We start from the raw sequence: 20248 nt of genomic DNA, 5'->3' as shown, positions 1-20248 counted from the left end.
GGTGGGTTCTCGGCCTTCTCCTTTCAGTCAGTGAAGAACGGGCAGCGCCAGGATCCATCAGGGTGCGGTGTGAGTTTTCATTTTGTACCCTGCGTCTCTGAATCTTCAGCCTTTCTCAAGGACATGACAATAATCCTGCAGAGACGAGAAGTGAGCGCCTATAAATACATTGTAAGCACTAGGCGAGGCACGAGGTGAGAGAACGCCAACACCCAGGAGCACAAAGTTCTGTCCAATCAAAGATGGTTTTACTGAGAAACAAATACATGAATGACCTGAAACCCTGGGCTGTAATTGGCTGAAGCTAAAAATATTTTTAGATCTGTCAAAGCTAAAGATGGATTTCTATAGATGGAAATATGTCCCATGCCTTAGTTATAGATTCCATTTTAAATGTAATATTCTCCTTTGTACTTGGCCCAAAGGTAGTTGTGATAATATGTCCTCCGCTCTTGGAAGGCAGCCTGTGAGAACTAGGTCAATGCTGACGGCAGCATAAATGAGGCTGAAATGTTGTCTACTTCAGAAATTGATAGTTTAAAAGAGCATCTGTCCTCATTGGTAAGGTTCAGTCATTGGGCGCATCTTGCACCCACCAAGGAGCCCTCCAGCTGGCAGGATGCTTCGATCTCTCAAAACGTATTGAGATTAACTTCTGACACCTCTTGATCAGTCATTTTTTTCCCTCATGCCCAAAAGGAAAGAGTTTTGTGGACACTTTCATCTTTTAGCAATGAGGTTACAGATGCTGTAAAGAAGTACTTACAATTTTTTTTAATTGCCCAAAGCCATTTATTAGAGCGTCCTTTCTCCCACATGGTAGGTTGCCCCACATCTGTGGTGGTGACGTCTCTTCATCAGAAACCGTATAAATAAACGGTGTCTCTTCATCAAGCCAGCATTAATCATGTCAACAATTTTGATCTTAAGAGACATTATTTGCTTTTTAAGTTTTTCTAGTTGCCTTAGATGTGGCAATCTTTGTCAGTTCAATGTCCCTTTTGTGATTTGGTAATGGTGAAATGATGGGTCCTTATGGTGTCGATCTACTGTCAAAAATAGTTTTTTTAGATTTCAACTTTACATAACACAAAAGGGCAAATTTTAAAATGTTTTTGAGGGTCTTTGGGGTCAGAGAAGGTCTTACTTTCAACGAGTTGAACATGAAAACTCAAATTTATCACAAATACGGTACATAGGCTCCTTCTCTGTAGTTTGGTTACGTTGGTGCAGCATTAGATATTGTTGGCTATGAATGGAGCCATGGCTAGGCTGTGTATTCCCTCGTATTTCCCCTATTGACCTCCCTATTTTTATTTTAAAATTATCTTTTTTTTTTTTTATAAAAGAAACAAGTGGAACAATCACAAGGAACTAACCGTGCTAAAATAAGACCTTCACCAATTCCAAGTCTAGGACCTTAACATAGAACGTATATTGAAGGCCGCTGGTGGGGGAGACCGTCGGCCGCTGGTGGGGGAGACCGTCGGCCGCTGGTGGGGGAGACCGTCGGCCGCTGGTGGGGGAGACCGTCGGCCGCTGGTGGGGGAGACCGTCGGCCGCTGGTGGGGGAGACCGTCGGCTGCTGGTGGGGGAGACCGTCGGCCGCTGCAGGCTTTTCTGCAAAGTCTGTAGTGAGCCAGAGTCCTCCATGTAAGACACGTGGGGAGGTGCCCAAAGATGCGGATGATGAAGTGGATATCATTCCCGGTCTTGGGAGCAGCATCATGAGGTCGTCTCCCCATGTGCTGACTGGCGTATTGGGTATTGGTGCCATTTTAGCCAAAGAAGGACTAGTTTTGTGTAGTCTTGGTGTTTTCTGGGCATCTCCAAACATATGTGTATAGATAGAGTCCGTGTCAGGTGTCTAGGCCCATGTGGTGCTAGTCATGTGCATTTTCCCTGCATCTCGTAAGGGCTTGTATCTAGGCCCAACTTCTTAGCTGCCTCTTTAAAGGCTGAGTATTATTGAGCCTTATTTGTAGTCGGGGAGACCGGTGAGAGCTACACCTTTTTAAATAGTTGTTACAGACAAAAACTGCAGAACTTTGTGTTAGGTGGTGGTCTAATGTTGGATGAGGCCCTTGTTACAGCTCAAAGCATCAAGTAGGGGAAAAAAGTGTGACCGCAATTATTTCTGAAAAACATTATGCACTTCTGTAAACAGCCACCAGATGTCAGTAAAGAATTATGGATTCAGTGGCTGTTTTATCTGGATTGTGTAGTAATAAATTGGAAGGTTTTTTCTTTTTTCCCCCTTCAGCCTTATAATGGTTATTTGGAGTTACTGGGGGAGCAGTCTACAGGAGTTGTTCCTTAAAAATAGAATAAATGAGATTTAGGTGTCTTCTTATGGGGCCGCCACAACGGCCTCTGGATTTGCCCCACCAAGTTGTCTGTAAGATGTCTTCCTCTAGCGGGGAAGGATAGTAGGAGCACGTATGGGCTCCGCTGGCACCTCTAGTCCCTCTGTGAGGAATGTGTGGGAGACTGTTGGGCAAAAAGAAGCTGTTGGCTGCAGCCGCAGAGGTTGCAGGGGGAGGGTTGGATTCCCTCCTCAGTAAAGTGCGCTGTGTCTGATAGGAGTGCTCGTATCTTGGCCAGCTAGTCCATACTAGGTCCTAACCTTCCGGTGTGTGTGCCGTTGGGGTATTGACCCGGTTAGGGGGTCAGTGAGCCTCCTACCTCCCGAAAGCCCCACTGTTGCTCCGAGTCCTGTTGCTAAGGAGGGCTGCAGGGATGATGGCCACAGTTTCGGACCCATGGATAGGCCTCAGGTGATGGTGGGGCTGCAGCGACACAATAATGGGCTCAGAGGGTTTCTCCCGTTGGAGCAGAGTGAAGTAAGATGTTTTCGGCTGAGGATGGTAGGGTAAACTGGCTTGGATTAGTAAGATTTATTTTGTTGGGTTTGGCGCGTTCTCCCGGATTTCGGCCCGCCCCTCCCCCGCATACCTCCTTTAATATGAATCTTATTCTGTGAAAACTTGAGGGACTTTGAAATACTGCGCCACTCCCAGGTAGTTAACACCGGACGTTGTGTTCTTGTCAGCAGTATTCTTTATTTTGTGGGTAAAATGCCAACCCGTTTATGGATTGTACCAACCACTTCATCGGGAATTTTTATCAGGATCCTGAAACTGGATTGTACGGACCCTGCATTAGGACTATTTCTCAGGGCCCTGATAATGAGGTCCTGAAGAAGGGGTTGATGTCCACTGACATTTTAACCTCGAAATAAAGAATACTGCTGAAATGAGCGCCACATTTAATGTTTACTGGCTGGGAACATGGCGGCATTTTAAAACCCTTCACGTTTTTACAGAATGCAAATAATCCCCCGCTTCCCATTATGGAACATATAGAATCTGGGAAAAGTGTTGCTAGTGGCAGTTTCATTACTGTCCAAAGGCTGTAGGTGTTGTGTCCTAAACACGGCAGAAAAAGGTGAGAGATGACACATAGGGGCACAAGGAGACCAATAACCCGTGTATCCGGATTCCTGCCCTTTGAAGCACTTTCCTGTTTTCTCTTTTATAGTTTGTGATCTCCTCCTTTACTAGACCTTTAAATGGTGGTGAATCATTAGAACCAGAATTCTTGTACGCCAGCCATGGATCATGTGACTAATATTACAAAATAATTATGGTTATGTAAATGGTTGTAATCTCTTGTAATGGTTAATGAAATGGTTGTAATGTCCTGGCACTAACTGTTTCTGCCTCTAAAGCAGGAGATGCACTTACACTTAGTTAATTGTAATGCTTCTATGTTTTTGCATTGCAGATTACCGGTGTCATCCTACTAGCGGTGGGAGTGTGGGGAAAACTTACATTAGGAACATATATCTCTCTCATCGCTGAAAACTCCACCAATGCTCCCTATGTCCTCATCGGAACTGGAACTACAATCATTGTCTTCGGACTCTTTGGATGCTTTGCCACTTGCCGTGGTAGCCCATGGATGCTGAAACTGGTAAGGAGCTTTTGTAACTTTTTTTAATTCCATTTTGCATTATATAATTGAGGCCATTTACAGTGTTTAGATTATTCTAGTTTTGTGTTATGCCTGCTGGAACTTTGCTTGCACTATTTTATAACCACATAAAGAGAACCTAACACATGTACAAAAAAAAACAGATTTTCTCCCAAATCTCCATTCTGCCCTGAAACTTCCGATGTTTTTTGTTTAGTGCCTCTGTAGTGGAGATGTGCTCTATTTTCTATTTTGGCACTCAGCATACTTATGGTCCAAGAGAGGAAGAGGTTTTTTTGGGAGGAGATTAGTCCTCCACCTCTGACTCTGGTTGAACAGCTCAATCTAAGGAAATCCACGTTCTTGGAAGACAACGCTGTAAGAAGACTAGCCTCAGTGCGTGTCACTGGCAAGTCACGTTGAGAACAGAGTGATCTCGCCATAGACTCCTGTCCATTACTAATACCTGGGCTTGATGTCACCTGACAATACAAAGATGACATTAACTCCAACCCTATTACCCCACTTGCCACATGGTGGGCATAGCCACATGCGGGAAGTAAGCGGATCAATGCATTCCTATGTGTGCGGAATCCCCGCGATTCCGCAGAAAGAATGAACATGCTGCGTGAAAAAAACGCAAAACATCCTGAACGTGTGCACATAGCCTTACACTATAAATGTGCGATGAGGAAGCTCCTTAAATCTGTTACCGTATTTCACAATACAAACTGCGTACACTACTAAATAGATGTCTCAGGTCTAATGAGGCTGGTGTGTTTATTTTGAAAAGTTCATATCAAATTTGCTGTATAATCCTTTCTGAAAGTTTAACAAAATCTCTACCTAACCAGATTGACAGCTCCTCAATGTCCCTCCTGCTGCTGAGATCTCACACTGCTCAGTACAAGCTACAGCTGTCATTCAGGCTTGTGTGTGTAGTGCCTGTTTTATTCTATAGCTGGATTCCTCCAAATGTGTTCATCTTCCTATCATGTGGATTTTAGTGCCATTCTGACATATATATTTTCACAGTAAATACACCATTCTCATCAGGCTGAAGAGATCTAATTCATAAAGAATAAGTTTATAGTGTGAAATCTGGTGACCGATCTGATGTAATTCATTGAGTGACCCTTGTAGAAAAAAATAAGAATTATAAGGGATTCGGTCATGATCCCGCCACTCACTGTGTCCTAGGGATGCAATGAGTGACAGCTCAGCCACACTATGGATAGTATAGTATGTAGAGGCGTGCTCGGCTATTGTTATATTATTGCCCAGCAGCTCAGTCAGGCCGGGCCTCTGGGTTTCATCCAGGTGTCACCCTTCCTTCCAGGGTGGTTGCCTGGCTATTTAGCTGACTACCAACAAACGGGCAATCCTTGCATGTCTCGAACATCCGCGAGACATGCAGAGGCAGTGACTTGGAACATGTTTTTCGAGCGCTCCGTATACACTCAGTTATCACCCGAGCATGCTCGAATAACTCCTTATCCCAGCCTGTTCGCTCATCACTACTGTGTACATATTGTGGTGTCTGATGCAGAACTTTGCGCTTCTTTCAAGTCTACGTAAACCGCTTGTTGGTTTTCCCGTCAGGACATCCGTCCAATTTAGGCATGATTTCCTGTACGGAGACGCAGCTGCCAGTTTATCTTGATGTTCCTTTGCTTTATTTCTCATTGTATTCAGCAAGAGGATTTCTTATTCTGCTTACGGATATTGCTTCTCCTTGTCTTGCCTCCATAGAAAAGATTTCCTCCTTGCTAAGGGAATTGTAAAGCCATCCTATTCTGAGGGGGTTTTATGTCGTGCAGCTCCCAGGAGAAATATCTTTTTATAGTATGGAAGAACAGCAGGAGCACTTTTTTTTCCCAAGCAGTGATGGACCAATTAATTTGTGCAGTTTTTGCCAGTACATTGTGTGGGAGCTGCAGCAGAGAACCAGCTGTGATATTTTCTTGCATCACTGAGTGTGAAGTAGACTTACAAGTTCTGCAATAATAACAAGTTGTTTTCGGAGCTGCCCATAGACATAAGTTAGCCGTTTTCAGATGAAGGCTATCTCTATTGACTCTCCATAAACATGCATGCTTAGAACAGCTGAACATGCATGTTTAATAAATATCGTTATTGAAATAAAGTGTTGGCGCCCCTGGAAATTTTCCCGGAAAATTGTTTTTCTCCCAGAAAATTATTGCAATTACATAAGTTTTTTTTATTATACACATGTTTATTTCCTTTGTGGGTATTGGAACAACACACGGAAAAAAGGCAAATTGGACATAACACAAAACCACAAAAATGGGCCAGACGAAATATGTTGGCACCCTCAACTTAAAGGGAACCTGTCACCCCCAAAATCGGGGGTGAGGTAAGCCCACCAGCATCAGGGGCTTATATACAGCATTCTGTAATGCTGTAGATAAGCCCCTGATGTATCCTAAAAGATGAGAAAAAGAGGTTAGATTATACTCACCCAGGGGCGGTCCAGTCCGATGGGTGTCGCGGTCCAGGTCCGGGGCCTCCCATCTTCATCAGATGACGTCCTCTTCTGGTCTTCACGCTGTGGCTCCTGCGTAGGCGTACTTTGTCTGCCCTGTTGAGGGCAAAATACTGCAGTGCGTGGGCGCCGGGAAAGGTCAGAGAGGCCCGGCGCCTGCGCACTGCAGTACTTTGCTCTGCCCTCAACAGGACAGACAAAGTACGCCTACGCAGGAGCCGCAGCGTGAAGACCAGAAGAGGACGTCATCTGATGAAGATGGGAGGCGTCTTTTTCTCATCTTTTAGGATACATCGGGGGCTTATCTACAGCATTACAGAATGCTGTAGATAAGCACCTGATGCTGGTGGGCTTATCTCACCCGCAATTTTGGGGGTGACAGGTTCCCTTTAATATTTGGTTGCACACCCTTTTTGGAATAAATAACAGTAATCAATAATTTCCTATAACCATCAGCAAGTTTCTTATACCTCTCAGCTGGAATATTGGATCACTTTTCTTTTTCAAACTGCCCAGGTGTCTCATGTTTGAAGGATGCCTTCTCCCAACAGAAATTTTAATATCTCACCGCTGGTGGTCAATGCGATTTAGATCCGGACTCATTGCTGGCCACTTCAGAACTCTCCGGCACTTTGTTTTCATCCATTTCTGGGTGCTTCTTGAAGTATGTTTGGGATCATTGTCCTGCTGCAAGGCCCGTGGCCTAGGACACAAACCCAGCTTTCTGACACTGGGCACCACGTTGCAACCCAAAATCCTTTGGTAATCTTCAGATTTCATGAGGGCTTGCACTCAGGAAAGGGACCCAGTGGCACTCAGAGGTAGCAAAACATATTTGAATCTCCACCATATTTGACTGTAGGTACTATGTTATTTTCTTTGTAGGCCTCATTCCATTTTCAATAAACGTACAAGACGCTTCCCCAGAAGGATTATGGCTTACTTAAGTACATTTTGGCAAACTTCAGTCTAGCTTTTATGTCTCTGTCAGCAGTGGGTCCTCCTGGGTCTCCTGCCATAGCGTTTTTTTTTTTAATTTAAATATCAAAATATAGTTTGCTCTGACACTGATGTACCCTGAGCATGCAGGACAGCTTGAATTTCATTGGAACTTGATAGTCTGGATGGTGGATAACCAGACCCTATCCTGTTTTGCAACCTTTCAGCAATTTTTCTCTGCTGCCCATGTTCAGGGAGAATAGCTACAGTGCCTTGGGAAACTTCTATATTCTATTGTGTTTCGTAGACAAAGGAACAAGAAGATCTCTGTAGATGGACTTGTAACCTTGAGATTGTACATACGGTATTTTTCAACAATTTTGGCTCTCAAGTCCTCAGACGATTCTCTTCTCTTTCTTTTCTCCATGTTTGGTGTGGCACACACAGACACAAAATGCAAAGATTGAGTACATTTCTCCCCTTTTTATGGTTTTAGGTGTGAATTTCATATTGCTCACTCCTGTTACTTGTCATAGGTGAGTTTGAAAGAGCATCACATGCTTGAAACAAATTTGTTTACTCGCAGTTTTTGGAAAGGCCTCTTTTTGGGGTTTAGTGTTTAAATTTTGTCCAATTTGCCTTACACCTATTTTTTATTTCTTTTGTGTAATTTTCTGGAACAAAAATGGAACAATTTCTAGGGTGCCAACACTTTCGGCCATGACCGTATATGACGGATCCTGCAGAACATTGAGAACTCCATTGAGGCTGTGTTCACATGTAGCATAAATGCTGCTTACTTTCTGCTGCTTTTTATGTGCATTTTATGTTTTCTACAAAAATACACAAAAACAATCTTCTCTGATTATTGATGTTTTTTTCTATGCATTTTCCCCTTTTATTTTATGCATTTCCGATGCTGATTTGAAGCAGTATTTTGCGTTTGTTTCATTTACTACACAAAATCTTGATTCTACATCTAAAAAAGCAAATGCCTTTTTTTACAATTTTTTTTTTTCCAAGCCTCCATATAGAAACCTATAAAAAAGCAACGCATCATGAATTAGGGTCTTTCAAAGCAAAGAGGGGATGAGTTTCATGAAATCTTGGACAGTTTCAATGCAGCAGATTTTCTGCGTAAAAAAAAATCAGCATTCAAGCTACGCGAGAAGAGCTATGACACAATTTTACAACTTTAGACTGTTGATGACCTGCCAAAATGTGATATTATGACATTGAGCTTATGTTTATGGCCATTTTTAGACCTTTTTTTCTCTGACGTAGAGACTTTTTTTAGCCAGTTTTAGGAGCATCCATGAGACATATAACACATCAGACACACTTCCAGGATCCTCTATCCCTGGTGGCTTTCATCATTGGCCACGTCTGTAAATTTCTAATGGATGTTATCCGTGATGTATGATAATCATTGTAACTTTGTCTTTCTCTTGCAGTATGCAATGTTTTTATCCTTGGTATTCCTGGCTGAACTGATTGCCGGAATCTCAGGTTTTGTGTTTCGACATGAGGTAAGTGAAAATTAATTTTATCAGCAAGTATATTTACGCCCAATCTACACCACTTTAAAGCAAGCACTCCACCTACAATTAAAAATATAACTTCTCCCTATCAGCCCATGGGATAAAAACCATATTAAATACCCTTTTTACGGGGGTAGGACACCAAAGTCTTCTCACTGCATGCAAAAAACTAAGAAATAATTGGTAAAGGATAGGTGATATGTGTTAGATCATTGTGGGTCCAACTGCTGGAACCCCCAACTATTGTCTGATTGCAGGATTTGTGCCCCCTGTACTCTTCGGCACATGCCCCGCTGCTCCATACAAATTTGACGGCACTGAGAACTAGCCAAGGACATATACAGCTTTCTTCATATGTCTAGTGCAAAAAGAAATCTCCCTGGGTCAGCCGTAGGGTGGCGATGGTTGTAAATTTATTTCTTCACTGCTACGAGGATGTAAATCCATGTTCGTTGCCTGTATAACCCTCTTATTTTACCTTGAAATCTTGTTGGTAAGTGCGGACGCAGACGATTATCTCACTGGGAAAATTAATTCTGGATAATTTTTGTTTGAGAAGATTGGAAAACTGTAATCTAGTAAAAAGTCAATGTACAGACTATAGGAAATGCTTGAAAATATGACAATATGGCAGCGTATGTTATGGTAGTTCAGAAGTTTTATCTATCTGTAATATATAATGGCCATATATATTTTGCAGCACTGTACAGAAAATATATTCCCAACGATTGTGAAGGGAATCTTCTTCCTAAAATGCTATTAACAGTAGGAAATATGCTCCTCATTATTTCCCCGGAACTAGTTGTTATCTGCAAATTCCTTGGGATTGAGATGGCATGTAATTAGTGGCACAAATTGGTGGCGCAGTCTTAGGGGGTCTTGGATAACTGTCGGCTGCACAAGTGGACCTCTGGTCGTCTCTCGGCTATGGACACGCGCACCTGGCTGAGCGTGCATGTGTACTAATTAGGATGGTGGGCGCAAGCCGCTCTGCCTCACAGCCCATCTCTTATCCTTGTGGGACCAAAAATCTAAGAAGCATAAATGTTCTTTCCCCTGACATCTGCTATCTGGGAGAGTCTGAACATCAGGAGTCACATTATAAGGTTGGCCGGTCTCATTGAATTTAGGGCCGGCTCAGCAGACATTGATTTAACATGTTTGGTCGCCATTTGGCTTTGTTAACATGTTCAGTTGTTAGAACGGATCCAGCAGCAATGTGTTGACAAAAACATTATGCAGATGCAACATTTTTGGTTTCAGTTGGATCCTTTTTTTAATATTGAAAACTGATCCGATAACTAGACGTCAGTTTTTCATCCATTTCTTGATTACTGGATCAGTTCCAAATAGACGATTCCTTGATCGTTCACATGACCAGTAGTATATGGTATATATCATTTTTCCACCTACAGTAAGCAAACTGCTTAGCGTTACTCTTGAATCGCACAGTACCGCTCCGCACTAGATGTAGTGAGATGGCCAGGAGTGACAAATCATTAGAGCCGGTGCACAGCACTGTCGGAAAACACTGCAGTAGAACCCAAATGACCCCATTGTGAGTCAGTGAGGTCTGTCAGCTGCCACCATTGTCCAGCAATGAATCGTGGTTCTGCCAGAAACCACAATGCGGGTGTGAGCAGAGCCCTTAAATGATTGTTAATTTTCCTTTGTTTGCTAGTGAAAGCGTATTAACACTGTTAATGTTTATACCAAGGTTATCTAAATTGATGTTTACTCTTACACCTTTTGTCTTTTTTAAAGATCAAGGACACTTTCCTGAGAACTTACACCGAAGCGATCCAGAACTACAACGGCAAGGATGAAAGAAGTCGCGCAGTTGATGATGTTCAAAAAAGCGTAAGTTCCATATATAAGTGTTCGTTCCAGAGAGACTGGATATTTGGGCATCAATGACAAAGGAGTATATAAAATGTATTACATATTTGAGTTGGGGATAGTGTGGATTGGTTATTAAGGATATATAAAAAAAAAAAAAGCCTTTGTGAAATGTGCGATTGGTGTTCTTGGGGGCTTCCCTGTTGATTTACCCACCAACATGTGTTTGTTTATTTTAGCTATTATTATTATTATTATTATTACCGTTTCGTTCTTGCACTTTATACAGCCTTGTTTGTGTCAGTACTCTGCCCTGGGTAATGTTTTTTTTTTTTTTTTTATAGTTATTATGGTTCCAAAATGATTGGTACATTAGAAAAGTACAGTAAACACAATTACCACTTGCTATTTTTTTTACTACAAAAATATTTACTACCATAGAAAAACTACTTTTGGGTCACTGGAACATTGCATCCCCTTACTGTATTAAATATATGCACTTTATTAATGTTGCTTTGAAAATTAATCTTTTATGACCCATTTGCCTTTCTGCAGACATGTCTTTCAAGCAGACTCCACATTGTCTATTTGGAGTTGTCACAGTTTGTGGGTCCCTTGCTTTCTGATGGTCTTTTTAGATCCCCTCTAAAGCACAGCAGTAAGCTGGATTTGCGGTGGTAGTGAGCTCTTTTCATCACCAGTGGCATAACTAGAGTATGAGGGGCCTCGATGCAAATTTTAGACCTTGCCCTCTACCACCCGGCATGTTGGTCAGATGTGTGCACCCTCGTAGCATTCTAAATCCTACAAGGACATACAGGTCCTTCTCAAAAAATTAGCATATAGTGTTAAATTTCATTATTTACCATAATGTAATGATTACAATTAAACTTTCATATATTATAGATTTATTATCCACCAACTGAAATTTGTCAGGTCTTTTATTGTTTTAATACTGATGATTTTGGCATACAACTCCTGATAACCCAAAAAACCTGTCTCAATAAATTAGCATATCAAGAAAAGGTTCTCTAAATGACCTATTACCCTAATCTTCTGAATCAACTAATTAACTCTAAACACATGCAAAAGATACCTGAGGCTTTTAAAAACTCCCTGCCTGGTTCATTACTCAAAACCCCCATCATGGGTAAGACTAGCGACCTGACAGATGTCAAGAAGGCCATCATTGACACCCTCAAGCAAGAGGGTAAGACCCAGAAAGAAATTTCTCAACAAATAGGCTGTTCCCAGAGTGCTGTATCAAGGCACCTCAATGGTAAGTCTGTTGGAAGGAAACAATGTGGCAGAAAACGCTGTACAACGAGAAGAGGTGACCGGACCCTGAGGAAGATTGTGGAGAAGGACCGATTCCAGACCTTGGGGAACCTGAGGAAGCAGTGGACTGAGTCTGGTGTGGAAACATCCAGAGCCACCGTGCACAGGCATGTGCAGAAAATGGGCTACAGGTGCCGCATTCCCCAGGTAAAGCCACTTTTGAACCATAAACAGCGGCAGAAGCGCCTGACCTGGGCTACAGAGAAGCAGCACTGGACTGTTGCTAAGTGGTCCCAAGTACTTTTTTCTGATGAAAGCAAATTTTGCATGTCATTCGGAAATCAAGGTGCCAGAGTCTGGAGGAAGACTGGGGAGAAGGAAATGCCAAAATGCCTGAAGTCCAGTGTCAAGTACCCACAGTCAGTGATGGTGTGGGGTGCCATGTCAGCTGCTGGTGTTGGTCCACTGTGTTTCATCAAGGGCAGGGTCAATGCAGCTAGCTATCAGGAGATTTTGGAGCACTTCAGGCTTCCATCGGCTGAAATGCTTTATGGAGATGAAGATTTCATTTTTCAGCACGACCTGGCACCTGCTCACAGTGCCAAAACCACTGGTAAATGGTTTACTGACCATGGTATTACTGTGCTCAATTGGCCAGCCAACTCTCCTGACCTGAACCCCATAGAGAATCTGTGGGATATTGTGAAGAGAAAGTTGAGAGACGCAAGACCCAACACTCTGGATGAGCTTAAGGCCGCTATTGAAGCATCCTGGGCCTCCATAACATCTCAGCAGTGTCACAGGCTGATTGCCTCCATGCCACGCCGCATTGAAGCAGTCATTTCTGCCAAAGGATTCCCGACCAAGTATTGAGTGCATAACTGAACATTATTATTTGATGTTTTTTTTTGTTTGGTATTAAAAAACACTTTTATTTGATTGGTCGGGTGAAATATGCTAATTTATTGAGACAGGTTTTTTGGGTTATCAGGAGTTGTATGCCAAAATCATCAGTATTAAAACAATAAAAGACCTGACAAATTTCAGTTGGTGGATAATGAATCTATAATATATGAAAGTTTAATTGTAATCATTACATTATGGTAAATAATGAAATTTAACACTATATGCTAATTTTTTGAGAAGGGCCTGTACAAGTTGCACCATCTTGATTTTCTTCCTCGTATATATCCCTCATCTCGGCCCATCCTAGTATATATGTCCCCCATCCTGGTTTATATGTCCCTCATTTTGGCTCCATTGTGGTATATATATCCCCCATTTTGCCGCTGTCCTTTAATGCATGGAAAAAATATATATTCTACTCACCTTCCCTCCACTCCCCCGCCTCGTGGCATCCTCTTCTGAAGCCGGCAGCTCACTTCAGTGTCGGGATCGCATGATGTCACTGCCATGCGCCCCCTGTCACGTGCACATCAGCTGCTGGCCAAGGACGCACATCTAGTTGAAATTTGTGCTGGTATCGGTGGGCCCCCCACCTGCATGGGCCCAACCGCGACCTCTGAATCTGTGATCATTATGCCCCTGTTCATCACTATGATGACCTAGTGTCTATGGGCTTCATATGTCTCTTTCTTTGCAGTTGAGTTGCTGTGGAATTCAGAGCTACACCAACTGGACTATCAGTATTTATTTTCATGAAAATGGTATCCCACCTAGCTGCTGCTCCAACATGAGCGATTGCAATCCTGCAGATATGCGCAACATGACGATCGCTCCTACAAAAGTCTACCAGAGGGTGAGTACTCCTCGTATAATATGTGGTTTCCTACACGATCAGCAGGATATAGGTTGGGAAAAGAAAGATCCAAGAATGTGGCTCAGTACCCCATGTATTTTTTTTTTTTTTATAATCTCCATATACCTTGCCTTTTAATATATTAGTACTTCAAGGGAACATAAACAGTTAATGCATCTTGATGTACCAATATGCTAAGGTGATTGCCCAATCAAAAAAGGGATGATGGCTGTAATACTGGGAGATATAAAGTTAAGTTCCTCCTTGCAGCGGGGGTGTAAGAGCCCTTGTTGGGCAGGTTCGGAACGCTATAACCTGCAGATTCATCCCATATCTTCAGGTTAATAGCGTTTTTTCACTCGGTAGGTTCCCTTTAACTTTTAAAGCCCTCTTTGCTTCTCTCATTTTAGAAGGTTTTTTTGAACATAATAAATAAAGATTCCCGGTTATTTCTAAATAAATCTCTTGTGCTTTTAGGGGTGCTATGAACTGGTCACTGACTTCATGGAGACTAATATGGGGATTATAGCTGGAGTGGCTTTTGGAATTGCATTTTCACAGGTAGGAATGATTGATTTCACAGCAAGCAAGCATGAGCAATTTCAATTTCACCTCTTTGTCCCCCCCACCATCTCCCCATCTCTCTTAAAAAGCTTCACATACTCCTTAAGTGACATTCTGATAACCTCTTATAGTAATAGTAGCAGAGTTGTCAATTTGTTGGGTTGTTTTTTAAGCAACATTGTAAAAATCAGCCGGACACATTTTTTTTTTATTACGGAAAACCAAAATTAAAGGTAAGACTATGGATATGAACAAAATGTCAGCCCAGAGCAGTAAGCTCGGTGAAGCTGAGGTGTAGTCATCTCTACTCGCTGCACGTGACAGAGGTGTGTATATATATATATATATATATATATATATATATATATATATATATATATATATATATATATATATATATATAATATCCACCATTCACAAAAGGTGATGGTCACCGCTCCCTTCATCCCCTCCATGCACAGTGACCTCTGCATGGATCACACACTGTGCCTAGAAATCTCTTCCCTAGAGGTCGATGTACATCCCCAGACAATTGGCTGCTGTAAAGTGTATCTCTAAATGCTGTTAACCGAAGCTCAGACATAATAATGTGCAACATCAAAAATAAAATGATTTGCAATTAGAGAATATAATTTCCAACTTTGTCCCTATTATTTAGCAACAGGTGGGTGTAGGGCTGCTGGCAACTCACAGGAGACTTGAGCCCCTAATTTGGGACCCTCACAACCGTATTGCCTGTACAGCCCTATCGTTATGTGTAATTATTAACTTAAACAGATAAAAATGGTCCCTAGTAAAAAGTATAAGTATATTTCTCTCTAATAGAAATGTTGTGGCTTTAAACGAAGGAGCAATGAGATGTATTAGCAGGCAGGTTTGTCTTTAATTTGATTCCACTTGTTAGCATTAATTGGAGTCCTTGTTAATTAAGTATAAAGCATTAGTATTTAATTGCATTTAGCCAATAAATTCATTTTATGTGCAGCGAGAACCGTAGACATCTGTACAGGATGTTCCTAAAGAGAACACGTTGTGTCTGGTTTAGTGAATACTTTTGGAATATATATAGAGAGTTAGATATATTCTAATTTATTAACTCTGCATTGTGCCCCTGTTACCTTGACATGTATGAATAACATCGGCATCTGGGTGTTGCCATTCTCCATGTTAAAGGGTTTGTTTCATTAGCGCTGATTGGCCAGCATCAGTAATCCAGGACCCCCCAGCTAGTAACACCCAGAGTCTTCATTGTATATATCCTGGCATTCTAGTACATAATAATATTGGTTCACTGTCAATCTTAAATGTAGCTCTGGATTGATTTATGTGCTATTTATGTAAGCAGAAGCAACTTCCTTAATATGTGTAAAAGATTGAGAGCAGGCCTTTTTTTCTCCTTTTCATTTGGGACATTTTCACTGTTTTTACTTTTATTCTTGGCTTGAATTAGATTTCTATTAAAGGGTATCTTGCAGTATGTGCTCAATGGGTTCATGACCTGACCCCCATTCTGAAAGCAAATCTATCAGACGTGAATGCATCCAGTAGCAAACTAATTGGAGGCGTCCGGCATAGGTGGTTCACCCCATTTCGGGCTTACCAAGTTACGGAAACATCTTAGCAAGCCCCACCTGGCTCCCCCTTGCTTTCTTATTTGGTATACGATATCCATCCATTATGACTTTAATTCTATAGACTTACTAAAAGATCAGACATCTTGGGAAAATAAATGTTTGTATATCCTCAAAATACTTTTATGACAGTATAGCAACTCATTTGGGAAAAATGGGTAACACACTGAAATAGGTTCATTTTAAATTTGATATCTGCCTAAATTCACCTGCCACATCACCAAGCAGGGGGCACCTATCTGCAACCAGGTCATGTATGCCTTTTGTTTTTAAGAGCTCCCTTCTCTCCCTCACCATCTACCTAACCGGCTAGCACTCATAGTGGCACTATGCACCTTAGTACTATGTATACTCCTAATACCATGGGACTCATCCCAGATACAGTTTACTGCCATTAACTTCATTTGGAATCTCTGAGCTTTGTAAATTGTACCTTCAAAAACATATTGGATATATAACATCTGTATGCATTACTTTTAGTGAGGATTAGGTTGCTCTATACAACAAATTCATGAGCACCAACTGCGATAGTGAATATGTCCTGATTAAATACCCATTTTTCTTCTTTCTGGTGTTGAATCTCACACTAGTGTCCTCTCTAATTGGACCCTCTGCATTAGTGCATTCAATTTGTGTCCATTTAGATATATACTATCTGCTGTTCAAACTGCTACTAGGCCCCCCCAAAAATATTTTATTCAGCCTAAATAATCACATTGGTCTAATTATACTTAGACTCACTAGTATTAGAAAATTGCTTCTCTTCTTATACGTTCTGTGAGAGTCTAAAAACATACAAGTATTTTTGTCTAATGAATAAGGGTTAAATACATATAAGGGAAGTGTGTGTGTGTGTGTGTGTGTGTGTGTGTGTGTGTGTGTGTATGTATACACTGCTCAAAAAATAAAGGGAACACTTAAACAACAGAATATAACTCCAAGTAAATCAAGCTTCTGTAAAATGAAACTGTCCACTTAGGAAGCAACACTGTTTGACAATCAATTTCACATGCTGTTGTGCAAATGGAATAGACAACAGATGGAAATTATTGGCAATTATCAAGACACACTCAAAGGAGTGGTTCTGCACGTGGGGACCACAGACCACATCCAAGTACCAATGCTTTCTGGCTCATGTTTTTGTCACTTTTGAATGTTGGTTGTGCTTTCACATTCGTGGTAGCATGAGACAGACTCTTCAACCCACAAAAGTGGCTCAGGTAGTGCAGCTCATCCAGGATGGCACATCAATGCGAGCTGTGGCAAGAAAGTTTGCTATGTCTGTCAGCATAGTGTCCAGAGGCTGGAGGCGCTACTAGGAGATAGGCCAGTACACCAGGAGATGTGTAGGGGGCCGTAGGAGGGCAACAACCCAGCAGCAGGACTGCTACCTCAGCCTTTATGCAAGGAGGAACAGGAGGAGCACTGCCAGAACCCTGCAAAATGACCTCCAGCAGGCCACAAATGTTCATTTGTCTGCACAAACGGTTAGAAACCGACTCCATGAGGATGGTCTGAGTGCCCAACATCCACAGATAGGGGTTGTGCTCACAGCCCAACACCGTGCAGGACGCTTGCCATTTGACACAGAACACCAGGATTAGAAAATTGGCCACTGGGCGCCCTGTGCTCTTCACAGATGAAAGCAGGTTCACACTGAGCACATGTGACAGAGTCTGGAGACGCCGTGGAGAGCGATCTGCTGCCTGCAACATCCTTCAGCATGATTGGTTAGGCAGTGGGTCCGTAATGGTGTGGGGTGGCACTTATTTGAAGGGCTGCACAGCCCTCCATGTGCTCGCCAGAGGTAGCTTGACTGCCATTAGGTACCGAGATGAGATCCTCAGACCCCTTGTGAGACCATATGCTGGTGCGGTTGGCCCTGGGTTCCTCCTAATGCAGGACAGTGCCAGACCTCATGTGGCTGGACTGTGTGAGCAGTTCCTGCAAGATGAAGGCATTGAAGCTATGGACTGGCCCGCCTGTTCCCCAGACCTGAATCCGATTGAACACATCTGGGACATCATGTCTCGCACCATCCACCAACGTTACGTTGCACGACAGACTGTCCAGGAGTTGGCAGATGCTTTAGTCCAGGTCAGAGAGGAGATCCCTCAGAAGACCATCTGCCGCCTCATCAGGAGCATCTGCCGCTTCATCAGGAGCATGCCCAGCGTTGTAGGGAGGTCATACAGGCATGTGGAGGCCACACACACTACTGTGCATCATTTCCTTGTCTTGAGGCATTTCCACTAAAGTTGGATCAGCCTGTAACTTCATTTTCCACTTTGATTTTGAGCATCATTCCAACTCCAGACCTCCGTGGGATATTAGTTGTGATTTACGTTGATAATTTTTAGGTTTTATTGTTCTCAACACATTCCACTATATAATGAGTAAATATTAACAACTGGAATATTTAATTCAGTGATATCTATGATGTGTGATCTTAGGCTATGTGCACACGTCAGGATTTCTGGCAGAAATTTTCCTGACAAAAACCGGACATTTCTGCCAGAAATCCGCATGCGTTTTTACCGCATTTTTACAGAGTTTTCGATGCTTTTTTTGTGCGTTTTTTTTCCAAATGCATAGAATCGTGGGAAAAACGCGGAAAATCTGCATAATTAATGAACATGCTGCTTTTTTTACCGCAATGCATTTTTTTTCGCAGAAAAACACGCACCATATGCACAAAACATACAGAATGCATTCTAAATGATAGAATGCATAATGTATGCGTTTTTAATGAGTTTTTATCGCGAAAAAAACGGAACGTGTGCACATAGCCTTAGTGTTCCCCTTATTTTTTGATATACGTGTGTGTGTGTGTATATACTGTATATATGTATATTATATTTTTTTTCTTGCGCATTTATATATTATTTTGTTCACAAAATTCTTTTTGCTCATTTTTTTCATCACCTTTTTCATTCTTTTAAAAAAATATATATTTTTTAATTGCTTTCAAGGGTGATATCCAGGACATTATATAACTACCCTGTGTTTGCAGATCCATTTTGTAACTTGTCTCCCATTGAATTGTTTATTTTTCTTTTTATTTTATGTAATATTTCTGTTCAGTAAAGATTTATGTACTTTCTTAAATTCTTGGCATCTGCTCCTGTATATTTGTAGTTATGCATTCAATTGTGGAAGTGCCACTAATAGCTAGGCCGTGTTTTTGTTTGTTTTCACCAAGCCATACTGTTGGGATATCATGAAAGGGCTCCTTTGGAATCCTTTTTTGTATTTCTCTTGAGACATGATACAAATACTAGACAACAAAGGGTTAATAATACCCAAGGCTACACCGACCACAGTGCAGGGGCAGCAGTTTGCTTTGTGCTGGGCCTCTGTACAGAGCCGGAATAATCCAGTAAAAAAATATTGAAGTGAAGAAGACAATGTGCTTCATCATTGCAGGCAGCATTGATCCACGGGCAGGCAGAGTGGGTGACCTGTGGTGTCCACATTACCTGTAACCGGAGTGGAAACGACCTTTGTTCCGCTCCATAATTGTAAAACAGACTTTAGATAGACCACTGTGGCAGTTACTTAGGAGTGAAATCCTACATCTTCTTCCATGGTCGATCAGATCTTCCTGGCCAGCGCATTTCACAGAGCTGGATCTCAACTAGCAATTAACCCTCAGGTTGCGAGTCAACTCTATGGCCAATTTCTGTCTTAATCTAGTGTTTCAATGCAGTTACAAGGGGTTGAGGTTTATATGTTGAATCCTTGTAATAGTGATCAGATAAAATCATTATATGCAATTACCATGAATAAGAACAGCTGATAGACCCATATTTACAGATCTCAAAATTATCAAGAGTCCAACAAAAATCCATATTATAAGACTGCAGATACCAGAGGAGATCCATGTCCCACATTAAAGCTGGTGACACCTGTCTCTCTATATAGAAATCTCGGTGTCGAATTGCTTCATCACATGCAATTATTTCCTATAGTGACGAATTGCGACCTGCTGCAAAACCGTCGCAAATATTTCCAAATGTGTTACATTTTCTGTAACTGATCGCAAATTATATGTGACTCACTTGCCATTAAGCCAATATAAGTCCCATGTGACAAGTTGCGCAAATGTTTTTGATCACATGACATGTTCAAGAATTACTGTCGCGCAGCACATGTCACCACTTTGCCCCAGCCATCGCCACGTTACGCTGAAGGCAACGATATCTAGTAGGAACTC

The 20248-nt window shown here is 41.9% G+C and overlaps 1 protein-coding gene across 1 annotated transcript in view; it reads left to right on the top strand.

Moving 5' to 3' along the window:
* Nucleotides 1-20248, top strand: part of TSPAN7 (tetraspanin 7) — a 122473-nt gene that overhangs the window by 87234 nt on the left and 14991 nt on the right. The window contains exons 2-6 of the mRNA XM_077294775.1: nt 3787-3975; nt 8875-8949; nt 10726-10821; nt 13682-13837; nt 14315-14398. Coding sequence (XP_077150890.1) covers nt 3787-3975; nt 8875-8949; nt 10726-10821; nt 13682-13837; nt 14315-14398 — 600 coding nt within the window. The remainder of the gene's footprint in view (nt 1-3786; nt 3976-8874; nt 8950-10725; nt 10822-13681; nt 13838-14314; nt 14399-20248) is intronic.

Source organism: Ranitomeya variabilis, chromosome 3, assembly GCF_051348905.1.
Source record: "Ranitomeya variabilis isolate aRanVar5 chromosome 3, aRanVar5.hap1, whole genome shotgun sequence".
In the NCBI taxonomy this organism is placed as follows: Eukaryota; Metazoa; Chordata; class Amphibia; order Anura; family Dendrobatidae; genus Ranitomeya; species Ranitomeya variabilis.
This window is presented reverse-complemented; position numbering and strand designations above follow the sequence as displayed.